Source organism: Artemia franciscana, chromosome 10, assembly GCF_032884065.1.
Source record: "Artemia franciscana chromosome 10, ASM3288406v1, whole genome shotgun sequence".
Classification (NCBI taxonomy): Eukaryota; Metazoa; Arthropoda; class Branchiopoda; order Anostraca; family Artemiidae; genus Artemia; species Artemia franciscana.
Genome location: NC_088872.1, coordinates 10,745,975 through 10,759,908, shown reverse-complemented (window position 1 = coordinate 10,759,908; position 13,934 = coordinate 10,745,975). Strand labels below are relative to the sequence as shown.

Genomic DNA, 13,934 nt, shown 5'->3' with positions numbered 1-13,934 from the left:
GAGGTTTGATCTGATCAAGAGGTTTGATCTACTCGGATCAAAAGGTTTGATCTGAGTAAAAACAGTTTGTCTGTCTGCAATCGGTTATAATTATCTTGGTCTTAGTGAGAAAAACTATGATGCAGGTATATTTTAATTAAATATTTATATATGGAGGTGGTTAGGTGGTACTTGTGTATTATAGTGACCACACTCAAGAAGTGAAGTTAGGTTAATTGTAATGAAGTAAACTAAAATTTGACGAAAATATAAGACTTTAGTAACAAAATTGTAGAAATTATAAAATAATTATTGAAAGAAGACCGCCCAGAACGTATTATATCAAATACCTATCCGGTACTTGTGTATTATACCAAACCTACTCAAGAAGTTTGCTCTATTTAGCTTATCTGTCTGCAATCGATTGTAACTAATTACACAAGTACCCAGTCATCCGATTATTTATAAAAGAAAAATGGAACACAACAGCACTAGTGCCACAGGGGGAAGTGGTTGGAGTAAACGTATTAAATGGGATTGTTGGAACGGATTTCGATTGGAACAATTGCATTTGGGCAATTCAGTATTGTGTACTTGCGAAGACAGAGCCAAGGAAAAGTGATTCTCAGTGTTTCCTAGACTTTCATCAAACAGTTCGTGGTAACGAACTGTAGTAAGGAGCGACCGACTCAATAGTAACCGAAACTCTAAAAAACGGAATTTTAGTACCATTAGTTACATCAAAAGAATCGCATTTTTATTCTGATTTTAAATATATAAGTCTCATCAAGTTTCTTATATAAGTCTTAGATTAATATATAAGTCTCATCATTATTCTTACTTATCGAAAGTTACGAGCCTGAAACAATTTGCCTCATTTTAGAAAATAGGGAGAACCCCCCCTCCCACTTAAAAGTCATTGGATCTTAATGAAAATCACTTCGTCGAATTCAGCGTATCAGAGTACCCTGCTGTAGAAGTTTCAAGCTCCTAAAAAGAAAAATATGAATTTTGTAATTTTTGCCAGAAGACAGATCACGGATGTGTGCTTATTTTCTTTTTCCAGGGGTGATTGTATCAACCCAATTGTCCTACAATGTCGCGAAAGGGCTCATTCTAACGGAATTTAAAAGTTCTAGTGCCTTTTTCAAGTGACCAAAAAATCGGAGGGCACCTAGGCCCCCTCCCACGCTAATTTTTCTCAAAATGACCGGATCAAAATTCTGAGATAGCCACTTTGTTCAGTGTAGTCGAAAAATCCAATAATTATGTCTTTTGGGACGACTTAATCCCTCACCGTCCCTGGGGGAGGGGCTGCAAGTTACCAACTTTGACTATTGTTTACATATAGTAATGGTTATTGGGAAGTGTACAGACGTTTTCAGGGGGACTTTTTCGTGCTGAAGGGGGGAGGGGGTTACATGGGAGGACCTTTCCATGGAGGAATTTATCATGAGGGAAGAGAACCTCCATGGGGGGATGCAGAATTTTCTAGCATCATTTAAGAAAAACAATGAGACAAAAAAAATCAGCTTGAAGTAAGGAGCAGCATTAAAACCTAAAAAGAACAGAAATTACTACGTAAATAAGGAGGTTCATCTCTTCCACAATACTTCGCCCTTCACGTTAAAGTATTTTTAGTAATTTCAACTATTTATTCTACGGTCTTTGGAATTCAGGGGTCATTCTTAAAGAATTGGGACAAAATTCAAGCTTTAGTGTAAAGAGCGAGGTATTAACTAGTGGCTGAACCCCCTCAAATACGTAATAAAAATATAGAAGTTCGTTACGTAAGTTAATTCTTAAGTTAAGTATATTTATTACTAATAAAAACGTTCGTAAAAAAAAAGAGTTCTAGTTGCCTTTTTAAGTAACCAAAAACTGGAGGGCAACTAGGCCTCCTCCCCCACCTCCTTTTTTGTATCAAAATCTTCTGATCAAAACTATGAGAAAGCCATTTAGCCGAAAAAAAACTATATGCAAATTCCGTTTTAATTATTTATGTGCGGTGAGCCAGAATTAAAGCATGCATTAATTAAAAAACGTTCAGAAATTAAAAAAAAAAAAACAAGTATTTTTTTTAACTGCAAGAAAGGAGCGACACTAAAACTTAAAACAAACAGAAATTATTCCGAATATGAAGGGGTTCTCCCCTCCACAACGCCTCGCTCTTTACGCTAAGGTTTTTTATTGTTTTAAAAAGTAGAGTTGTGGGAAAGAGTCAAATTTTAGCGTAAAGAGCGAGGTATTGCCGAGGGGACAGCCCCTTCATATACGGAATAATTTCTGTTCGTTTTAAGTTTTAGTGTCACTCCTTACTTGTAGTTAAAAAAAAAACCTTTTTTTTTTATTTAAGCAATTGAAAAGAATGGACTTTGCAAAACTGTATAGTTTATGCTGTGATTGGTCTTCGATAGAAGTTCTATATGGGGAAAATGAAAATTCGTTTCATAATTACATTGTTTAAAGACCGATTGCGAAAAATTAACAATATCTGGAACAAATTTTTTAGGGTATAGGTACAATTTTCTAAGATTTAAACTAGTAGGGTTTCCTTTTGGTAGTATTTTTTTCGAATAAACCTTGATCCAACACAGCACTACTTAACTACTGAAACAACTAGGGCCGAATGAAAAACGGCTCGTTCCAGTGACGTCGACTCAGAAAAAATTAGAGGGGGGGATAAATATTTTTTCAAAATATGGGGGGCAAAACACTGGATTAAATACCCCTTCCCCAGTTTACGCAACTGGCTCTTCTCCAAATGGGGAGGGAAGAGGTAATAAGAAGAGGTTCATGGGAAACAGGAACTTCATAAGAAAAAGTAAAGGTTTGAGGAAGAGGAAGTGATGCTTTAAATAAATTGCGGTAGAGGAGGAGCGTAATTGTTTTCTGCTCTGTATTAAATCTGTAGCAGCAGTAATAATCGTACCTTTCTAACTAAATTTCTAGACTTTTTTCCCCCAATTTGCGATATTATTGCAATTTCAAAGCCTTTAAAATTGCAGGAACCTTGAATAAGTGTCACCTGAAATTTATTAGAGTATCACAGAAGAAATTAGAGGGGGGACAAAATATAATTTCAAAATATGGGGGAGGGGCAAAAAAAATAGTGGGTATACCCTTGCAGACCGCAATAACAATATAACAAGATCTGTTGCCCTAGGTCCCCATGCAGATGTTAAATAGTAGACTATTGAGGTTACATAAAAGTTTCAAGAATCAAAGATGAACTTTAATTTGAATAAGCTTCAGAATCCATGTCAGGGCTGTATCCAGGGGGATTTAGGGGTTTTAAGCCCTTAAAATGTTTGTCAGACTCATAAAAAACGTAAAAGTCAACATAAATATATTTTTTGTGCTTTTTTATTTTTTATACCCCCCCCCCAATTATTTTTTTGGGATGCAACCCTGATCCATACAAAACTATGCATTTCCCGCGCCGTGCAATAAACGGTCAAATACATCAACCAAGAATTTACAGCTGAAAACGAACTATTTTGTCGCTCTTATAAAGAAAATATTCATTAGGTCAAAATGGTTTTGATGTTATTTTAATCAAAATCATAGCTATACAAATCTAATTGATTGAAAGAATTTTTGGAGAAGAATTGAGCTGTCAAAAACACACTATGTGAGACTTATCAACTGCTGTTGAAGAATTCTAATACATTATAGAACTTCAATTCTATGTAAGTTCTGTAATTATAAAACTTTATGAATCGATTCAGCATGAAAACCTGGCCTGGAAATTGTATATGACTCAGTCTACCATTTTTATTCATTTAACCCCTTTTGGTAAGGATGTGGTAGACAATATCACATCTTCGAGGCCTATATTTCGTGATTTCAAGTCAATTTTCCTAAATAAAGAAATCATAATAATAATTTAACTATTTGTTACATATCATAAGCTTCCAAGTTCCCTAACGTTTTCGTATGTGACATTAAGTCATGTTGGTTCACCGGATCAACCTTAAATTAATGTCAACGTTTTAACGTTGTCAACCTTCAATTCATGTCAACATTTTGATGTTCCTCTTGTTCTGTATGCTCTATTTTTTAAATGTCTCGGGGTGCTGTCGCAACACAGACCAAATATAAATATGAAGTAGACAGTCCTGTGATTATCATAACTTCGTAGAACAATCGCACAACAATCGTAGAAACCTCTCTTTTATCCTTATCCCTTCATCGTTTGATTAATTAATGAATACCATTTATGCCACGTCATTTAAGGTATAACAATAGCATTTTCAAAGGGATACCCACTCTCCGTCACCTTTTGTCCATCTCAGAACGCCATGAGTGCCACATAGCTCCATGATGCTTGGAACATTTTCTGCCTCGCCTGGCACACTTCCACCAGGCTTGGCACTCGCCACCTAGTGTGCGTGAATTCTGAAAGTGGGCTCCCTCTCCACATTTACTTTATAGTCCTTAGGCACAGACTTACAGATTAGTTTCCTTTAGACCCCTTTTCCCACCATTATCATATATTGTATAATTCTCTAATTATTTTCAGTTGTTAAAAACAACCGAAACGTATCTTTACGACCGAAACGTCCACAGCCGATCTTTCGGTAAAGAAAAATTATTTTCTTATAATCATTTGCGTAAAGCTTAAAAGTTTGTTACAAGTATTTTGCAATTTCTGACGGTGTAACTAAGTGGGGAAAGGTGAATTATTTTTATGACTCTCTATGGGGAAATTTGATTCTTTCGATATCAAAATTTTTTTGTTTGTTCTTTGAAGTATTTTAGTAGACATCCTCTGGGTTCAAAATAACCACAAGTAAAGTTTGCTTGGAAACCTCTTGAGCAAATAGGATCATTTTGGGGTAACCATTCGTAAATAATGACGAAGACCACACTGCCTTTCCATAATACAACAACAAAAGAGAGAATAATGAGGACTTTTTTCCTAAGACAGTGAACCAACAAAACCTATTTGAATATTTCGGCCCTATATCTAAGGGCCGTCTTCAGCAAAGAAAATAAAAAACAATAAAACACTTACAATAAAAGTTCTCAGTTAAAAATCTATTTTTTTTTAAATAGCCTTGGCATCATTACTTCTTAACGAAAAGTTCAGCTAAGACTGTGTGATAAAAGCTAACATTTTACAAGATAAAAAGGTTCATTTATTTCACTAACTGTATTTATTAAAAATTGGAATGATTTCTTATTGCGATTAAACAAAAAAAAACAAGATTTTTTAAATGAAAGTAAGGAGCGACATTAAAACTTAAAACGAACAGAAATTACTCCGTATATGAAAGGGGCTTTTCGTCCTCAACGCCTCGCTCTTTACGCTAAAGTTTGACTCTTTCTATTGACTCGACTTCTTAAAAATTTAAAAAACTTTAGCGTAAAGAGCGAGGCTTTGAGGAGGAAAAGCCACTTTCATATGCAGAGAAATTTCTGTTCGTTTTAAGTTTTAATGTCGCTCCTTACTTTCATTTAAAAAAACTTGTTTTTTTTTTGTTTAATTTCTGGACTTTTTTAAATTAATGCATTTTTTGATCTTGGCTCTCCGCGCATAAATAATTAAAGCGAAATTTGCATATTAATTTTTTTGGGCTAAATGGGTTTTTCATAGTTATAATTGGAAGATTTTGAGAAAAAAGGAGCGAGAGAGGAGGCTTAGTTGCCCTCCAATTTTCGATTACATAAAAAGGCAACTTTAACTTTTAATTTTTTCCTAACGTTTTCATAAGTAAAAAATATACGTAACTTACGAATTAACCTAAGTAGCGAACTTTTATATTCGAATGTTTTATTGCGTATATGAGGGGGCTCACCCCTCGCCAATACCTCGCTCTTTACACTAAAGCTTAAATTTTGTCCCAATTCCTTAAGAATGACCCCTGAATCACGAAGGCCGTAGAATAAATAGTTGAAATAACTAAAAATAATTTAGCGTAAAGAGCGAGGTATTACGAGGAGGTAAACCCCTCATATGCGTAATAATTTCTGCTCGTTTTAAGTATTAATGCTGCTCCTCACTTTCAGCAGAAAAAAACTTTTCATATTTATTTTTTCATTGTTTTTATAAATAATGCTAGAAAATCCTGCGCCCCCTCCATTGAAAGTCTCTTCCCCCATGAGAAGTTCCTTCATGGAAAGATCCTCCCACGTAACCCTCCCCAAACCAAAAAAATCCCCCTGAAAACGTCTGTACACTTCCCAGTAACCATTACAATATGTAAACACAGGTCAAAGTTTGTAACTTGCAGCCCCTCCCACGAGGACTGCGGGGGGGGGGGGTAAGTCGTCCCCAAAGATATAGTTATTAGATTTTTCGACTATGGTGAATAAAATGGCCATCTCAGAATTTTGATCCGGTGACTTCGATGAAAAATGAGCGTGGGAGGGGACCTGGGCGCCCTCCAATTTTTTTGGTCACTTAAAAAGGGCACTAGAACTTTTAATTTCCGTTAGAAATGCGAAATTCCACATTTTTGTCGATAAGGGCTTGAAACTTGTACAATAAGGTTTTTGGATACGCTGATAGTTCAATATAGCTAATCTGATAGTTCTTTTGGGATTGGGCATGTTTTTGTTCGTTCCTATTTTTGTTTTATTTTGAATTAGATTATTTTCTATAATTAATTTTGTGTACATAGGGTTGAGTGTGTATTCACCCAAGTCTCTATTTAGGGATGTATTATTATTTCAGTTTCGTTTGATTTCGATTGCCTCGCGGACAGTTTGTTTGATTCGTAGGTCACTGCTAATTAGAATTGTTCCGTCAAATAGAACATAATGGTTTGGATTTTCAAAAATATGATTACTTAAAGCTGAATTGAAAGATATGGAGTTTTTTTTAGATTTCAATGCTTTTTTAATACTTTCTTTGTGTTGCTGTAATCTTGTTCCTATATTTTGGTGGGTTCGACGAATATAATAATTTCCCACAACTGCATGGTATTTGATACACTCCTCGTAGACGAGTAACTGGGGTTTTATCCTTACCAGAATTGACAAGATTCATTATACTTAAATTGTTTGTGAATACAACACGTAAATTGTTCTTTAAACTATCTTTTTTTCAGATTTGAAGTAATTTTCGGAATATAAGGTAGGTAAATCGTGCTTGTGGGTGTATTTGAATCATTTACTGGTGTGTTTAAAAAAAAAAAAGCAACAAGGCTATTTAAAAAAAAATGGATTTTTACTGAGAACTTTTATTGTAAGTGTTTTATTGTTTTTTATTGTCTTTGCTGAAGACGGCCCTTAGATATAGGGCCGAAATATTCAAATAGGTTTTGTTGGTTCACTGTCTTGGGAAAAAAGTCCTCATTATTCTCTCTTTTGTTGTTGTAACCATTCGTGTTTGCCAAGGCATATCTATAATAGGCAAGTCTATAAATTATTCCAATTTACAAAACATTCTTCAAGTTGCAGATAGGATTAACCTATGAATTTGAAAGTATTTTGTTTTTAGGACTATTTTGTTTATAGGACTATTTCTTTTAGGACTATTTAGAAAGTTTTTAGGACTATTTCGTATTGAAATTTGTGCGCAATCGTTTCTTTGCCCTGGCCCCGTAATTGGTTTCACTACCCTAAAATACGAGAGTCTGACAACTCCCTCTAATAGTCTGGAACATATTTTAATAAGAAAAAATGCACGTAAAAAAGGTAATAGCAATCCTAGAAATCCACCCAATCCCTTGAAATTTAGGATCCATCACTGGCTCTCATTCAAGTGCATTATGATTGCTGTATTAATAAAAAAAGAATGTATTCCTTGTTCGCGTTCTTTTTTACATTTAAGATTGCCTGTTTCTATTTGGTTTATTTCTTGTTTTTATTTTGTACTATTTTGAACGAGTTTAGATCGTCTTACTGACAGGCAATAAATAACAATATCATATTCGCTTTAAATACCACAAATACCCCTCCCCCTACCCATCTTCTTTCTCAGAGTCTTTCGTGTATGAAAAAGGTGACGGGAATTCTTATCATCCAATCAAAAACCATGAATTCCCATAGGCCCTCATTCAAGTGTGTTGGTTGTTGCATTGATAAAAGAGGCAAGTCTTTCGTTTTTCATACTTTCTTCTAAAGTTTAAAAAGCCTAAGACTCTCTATTCTATTTTTCATTTTCTAAAAATTTGTCAGGTTTTGACAGTCACATAATCTGGTAATTAATAACATCTTCGATATTATTTTAAATAGCACTTTTTCACCATCGTAAGCTACTTCTTTCATTTTTTTGATTACCTTCTTGATAGTTTGACATCGGAAATAGGAATTAGTTCTGGTGAGCAAGCAGTTCTTTCCTTATTAGGGTTTTCTTCAGGAGTTAGAATCGTCAGGCTCTTTTTATGTTATTTTTCCGTTATATTTTCTTGCGATTTTTGTCTGGTCTTGACAATCAAATAATCAGGTAATTGATAACACCCTTAGTATTGCCGTAAAAAGCAATCTTTTATTTTTAGGCCACCTATTTCATTTTCTGATTACCTTGTTGACAGTGTGACATCAGAAACAGGAATTAGCTTCGATATGGACTGCGAGTTTGCCCTAGCCTTTCGTGACGGTTCTCGTTTTTGGATACAACGTGTTCTAGTTCCCATCGTTGTGGCAGTTGGAGTTCTTGGAAACATTGTATCAATGGTTATATTGATGAGTCGGGGAATGCGGAGTTCCACAAACTTATATCTAACAGCTTTGGCAACGTCTGACACATTGTACTTAATTTGTATATTTATCTTGTCGCTAGAACATTATCCAGGCACCAATGATGTGTCCTATAGGGCCTACTGGCATGCAAGACCTTATTGTATGTGGCTGACAGATGCTTCAAGTAAGTTTATTTGTTTTATTTGGATACAACACGCTTTAGTTCTATCACTGATGCTTTAAATTATTAATTCTTGAAGTGTTTAAAAAAGGCGAATCTTCAGCGTCAACAGCCGAATCTTTCAAACAGTTCGTGGTAACGAACTGTAGTAAGGAGCGACCCGGCTCAATAGTAACCAAAACTATAAAAAATGGAATTTTTATACCAATAGCTACATCAAAAGAATCACATTTTAATGCTGATTTTAAATGTATAAGTTTCATCAAGTTTAGTCTTACCCATCAAAAGTTACGAGCCTGAGAAACTTTGCGTTATTTTAGAAAATAGGGGGAAACACCCCCTAAAAGTCATAGAATCTTAACGAATCACACCATCAGATTCAGCGTATTAAAGAACCCTACTGAAGAAGTTTCAAGCTCCTATCTACAAAAATGTGGAATTTTGTGTTTTTTGCCAGAAGGCAGATCACGGATGCGTGTTTATTTGTTTTTTTTTGTTTTTTTTTTTCCCCAGGGGTGATCGTATCGACCCACTTGTCCTAGAATGTTGCAAGAGGGCTCATTCTAACGGAAAGGAAAAGTTCTAGTGCCCTTTTTTATGTGACCAAAAAAATTGGAGGGCACCTAGGCCCCCTCCCACGCTAATTATTTTCCCAAAGTCAACGGATCAAAATTCTGAGACAGCCATTTTATTCAGTGTAGTTGAAAAACCTTATAAATATGTCTTTGGGGACGACTTACTCCCCCACAATCCCCGTGGGAGGGGCTACAAGCTACAAACTTTGACTAGTGCTTACATATAGTAGGCTAATGGCTATTGGGAAGTGTACAGGTGTTTTCAGGAGGATTTTTTGGTTGGAGGCAGGGGTTGAGAAGAGGGGGATATGCTGGGGGAACTTTCCATCGAGGAATTTGTCATGGGGGAAGAAAATTTCCATGAAGGGAGTGCAGGATTTACTAGCATTACTTAAAAAAAAACAATGAAAAAATAAATACGAATTTTTTTTTTTTCAGCTGGAAGTAAAAAGCAGCATTAAAACTTAAAACGAACAAAAATTATTACCCATATGAGGGGCTCACCTCCTCCTAATACCTCGCTCTTTACGCTAAAGCATTTTTAGTAATTTCAACTATTTATTCTGCGGCTTTTGTGATTCAGGGGTCATTCTTAATGAATTGGGACAAAATTTAAGCTTTAGTGTAAAGAGCGAGGTACTGACGAGGGGGCGAACCCCCTCATATATGTAATAAAAACATGAGAATACAAAAGTTGTTTACGTAAGCTAATTTATAAGTTACGTATATCTTTTACTAATAAAAAGATTCGTAAAAAATTAAAAGTTCTAGTTGCCTTTTTAATTAACCGAAAATCGGAGAGCAACTAGGCTTCCTCCCCCGCTCTTTTTTTCTCAAAATCATTCGATCATAATTATGAGAAAGCCATTTAGCCAAAAAAAAAAAAATATGCAAATTTCGTTTTAATTTTTCCTCTGCGGAGAGCCAAAATCAAAACATGCATTGATTCAAAAACGTTCAGAAATTAAATAAAAAAAAAATGTTTTTTTAACTGAAAGTAAGGAGCGACATTAAAACTTAAAACGAACAGAAATAACTTCGTATATGAAGGGGGCTGCTTCCTCATCAACGCCCCACTCTTTACGCTAAAGTTTTTTACTGTTTTAAAAAGAAGAATTGAGAGAAAGAGTCAAACTTTAGCGTAAAGAGCTGGGCTTCGATGAGGAAGCAGCCCCTTTCATATACGAAGTAATTTCTGTTCGTTTTAAGTTTTAATGTCGCTCCTTACTGTCAGTTAAAAAAACTTGTTTTTTTTATTTAATTATATAAAGGAGTGACATCTCCTCGGATATACAGAATAACCTATGTTTGTTTTAAGGTTGTTTGTCTGTGCTATTTAAGGAAATATTTCTATTACGAGACCGGTCTGCAGTACTCCCTCCCAGACAATTAAAGCCCAAAAGTATACTAATTTTTCGTACCCACCCATAATAAAAATCAACAACTGAGGATGACGAATAGATCGTACCAGTAGTGATACCTACATTGGTTCAAACCAAAACATAGGGGGTTCACCATTAGAGCACCAACCCCTCGAGACGTTATTATGGACACTTAGGTCTTATGCAATACTATAGTTCACCTATATGTTACGTAATAGGGGTACGTTTAAAGAATGTGGGCCCTAGCAACCAATTCCAACGGAGTCCTAACATACAATTTCACAGGACCCTAGCAACCAATTCCAACGGGGAGAGGGAGGGGGCCTTGCAACCAATTTCATCGGGGGCCACTACCGAGCACTTCCAACAGCAGCCCTAGAAACCAATACCAACGGGGGGGGGCTTAACAGTCAATTCCAACGAGGGGCCCTAGCAACAATTCCAATGGGACCCTAGCATCAAATTTCACCAAGGCCCTATCGATCAATTAAAACGGCACCCTAGCATCTAATTCCACTGGGTCCTTAGCAAACAAATCCAACGGGAGCTCTAGCGAGCAATTCCACCAGGGTCATAGCAACCAATTCCAACAGGGACACTAGCAGTCTATTACACCGGGACCCTACCATCCAATTCCACCGGGGCCCTTGCTTCCGAAGTTAGAGAAGTCAGACTGAGCGTCTGTTTGCATGTCTCCGTGTCTGTTTTTGTGTTTCTGTGTGTCTAACTCTCTGTGTTTTTATTTGTTTTTGTCTCTTTCTCTCCGTGCCTATGCGTTTGAGCGTCTCTGTGTCTGTTGCTTGACTCTATGTGTCTTTTTTGTGTTCCTGTGTATGATTCTATGTGTTTGCATATGTTTTTGTCTTCCTTTCTGTTTGCTTGTGTGTCTGAGCGTCTGTTTTCATGTCTCTGTGTTTGTCTTTGGGTGTTCGTGTTTCTGACACTGGGTGTTTTTTATCTCTCTGTATCTCTACCTATATATCTGAGCGTTTGTTTACCTGTCCTTTTGTCTGTCCTTATGTGTTGTTTCTGATTCTGTGTGTTTGTTTGCGCTTTTTTTGTCTCTCTCTCCCTGTGCCTGTGTGTGTCAGTGTCTGTTTTTAACCTCGAGATGTTTTTTCTTCGTGACAATTTTTTAACTTAGAGATGGTTTTTATAGCTTTGAAACATTTTTTCTTCCTGATGTTTTTTCAGCTTTGAGACGTAGTTTTCTTTCTGACATTTTTTTTCTTCGAGCATTTTGTTTTGGGTTTGTGAAGGTTTTTTCTTCGAGGCGTTTTTGCAACTTTAAGAGGATTTTTTCTTTGTTAATTTTCCTTTTTGACGTTTTTTCGAGCCATTTTTGCTTTTTCGCAACGTTTTTTCTTCTGGACATTTTTATTGTTTTAACTTCAAAACATAGTTTTTTCTTTATGACATTTTTTTCTTCGGGACTTTTTTAACTCTGAGACATTTTTCTTCGTGATGTTTTTTTTCTTTGAGACGCTTTTTCTTTATGACATTTTTCTTGGTGACGTTTTTTCTTCGTGGCGTTTTTTCTTCGAGACATTTTTTTGTTCGTGACGGTTTTTTAACTTCGAAACGTAGTTTTCTCTTTGTGAGTTTTTTTTACTTCGAGGCATTTTTTTAACTTTGATAATATAATATCCACATATGTACCATCCTTAGTTACATCCAGGGGCTCCCCACTTGACAAGTGGGCTCCCCATTGAAATTGATTGCTCGAGGCCAAGTGAGATTGGATGCAATTGCCCCAATGGAATTTGATGCTAGAGCCCCCGTGAAATTGACTGATAGGGACACTTTTGGAATTGGTTGCTAGGACACCCATAGGAGTTTGTTGCTAGGGGATCGGTGGAATTACTCACTAGGGCTCCCGTGTCAATTGGTTGCTGGGGCTCCTTGGAATTGGATGCCAGAGCCCCGTTGGAATTGATTGCTAGGACCCGCGTTGGAATTGACTGCTAGGGCTTTCCATTGGAATTGGTTTCTAGGACCCCTGTTGGAATTACTCGCTAGAGGCCCCTGTTTGAACTGGTTGCTAGAGCCCTCTGCCAATAGAAACGGTTGCTAGGGCCCGGTAAAATTAGTTGTTAGGGCCCAGATAGAATTGGTTGCTAGGGTCCGGTGTCTTGAAAGGCACCCCTATTACGTAAAATACAGGTGTATAATAGCATTGCTTTAGATCCATACATAATTCATAGTATCGTCTGGAGGGGTTCTTAGCTCCAATAGTACACCTCTACATGTCGGTTTAAATCAAATTAGGCATCATCACTCGTACCTGCACATTTTAATAACAGAATTTGCGCTGAGAAATAGAGGGAAGCATGTTTTTTCAGGAGGGGGAATATTTGGGATGTTCAAGTGTGATTTGTAAAATATGACGAATTATTTACAAACTACAGCTTAATTGGATTACAAACAGTTGCTTTTTAATTTAGTGTATCAATTGCAATATGATGCTGCAAGTTTTAGTGGCACTCTTTACTTCGTTCGAATTTTCTTATTAATACTTAAAATATTACCAATAGTAACAAAACAAGGATTCTCTTATAAAATAAAAAATATGGAAAAAACGAAAGTTTTTCAGAGACTTCGTCACCTGACAATCTAAAACAAGGCAGCTTTTTGGCTTAATGTACCTAACAGCTGTTTGTTTGTAGGGTGGATCGGACAGTTCTGAAACATACTTTGAAAGTTAATTGGCAGTACCGACGATGCCATAACTAAGAGCTTATTTTCCGAAAGTAAATTTTTCCACACTCTATTCTTCTCCCTGACTGGTACTCGCTTAAAATTACTTTATAAAGGATCGCGTGAGTGTTAGGATTTCATTTATAAATATTCACAAGGCTGTTCTAGTGCTAGTAATTTTCTGATCACAAAAAGGAAAGTTTTTTTCTCCTACCCGAAGATTATTGATACATATCAAGAAAGAAAACCAGATTCGTCTTTGGAAAAAAAGCAGTTGATTCCATCTAACTTAACCAGATAAGTCTTGAATTTAATAAGAAAACCTTAAATAAAGAATAATAGTTGTACATATTATTTTAATTTTTTTTTTACCTAAGCCACTGATAAACAACACCCTTTGCTAAAAGATACACCGGGTATATTAGTTTGCATTTTTCTTCAGTGGGCAATATTCTACATAGTTTTTTAGCCCTTACAAAAATTATT

General features: G+C 35.9%; 2 protein-coding genes across 9 annotated transcripts in view; one reads left to right on the top strand and one right to left on the bottom strand.

Annotated features, from left to right (window-relative positions):
* Positions 1 to 13,934, top strand: part of LOC136031773 (FMRFamide receptor-like) — a 173,784-nt gene that overhangs the window by 120,248 nt on the left and 39,602 nt on the right. For all 7 annotated transcript variants that reach the window (XM_065711536.1, XM_065711532.1, XM_065711533.1 and 4 more), the window contains one exon: positions 8,430 to 8,797. In XM_065711536.1, coding sequence (XP_065567608.1) covers positions 8,430 to 8,797 — 368 coding nt within the window. The remainder of the gene's footprint in view (positions 1 to 8,429; positions 8,798 to 13,934) is intronic.
* LOC136031772 (glycogen [starch] synthase-like) overlaps positions 1 to 13,934 on the bottom strand; it is a 94,884-nt gene that overhangs the window by 79,122 nt on the left and 1,828 nt on the right. The window lies entirely within an intron of this gene.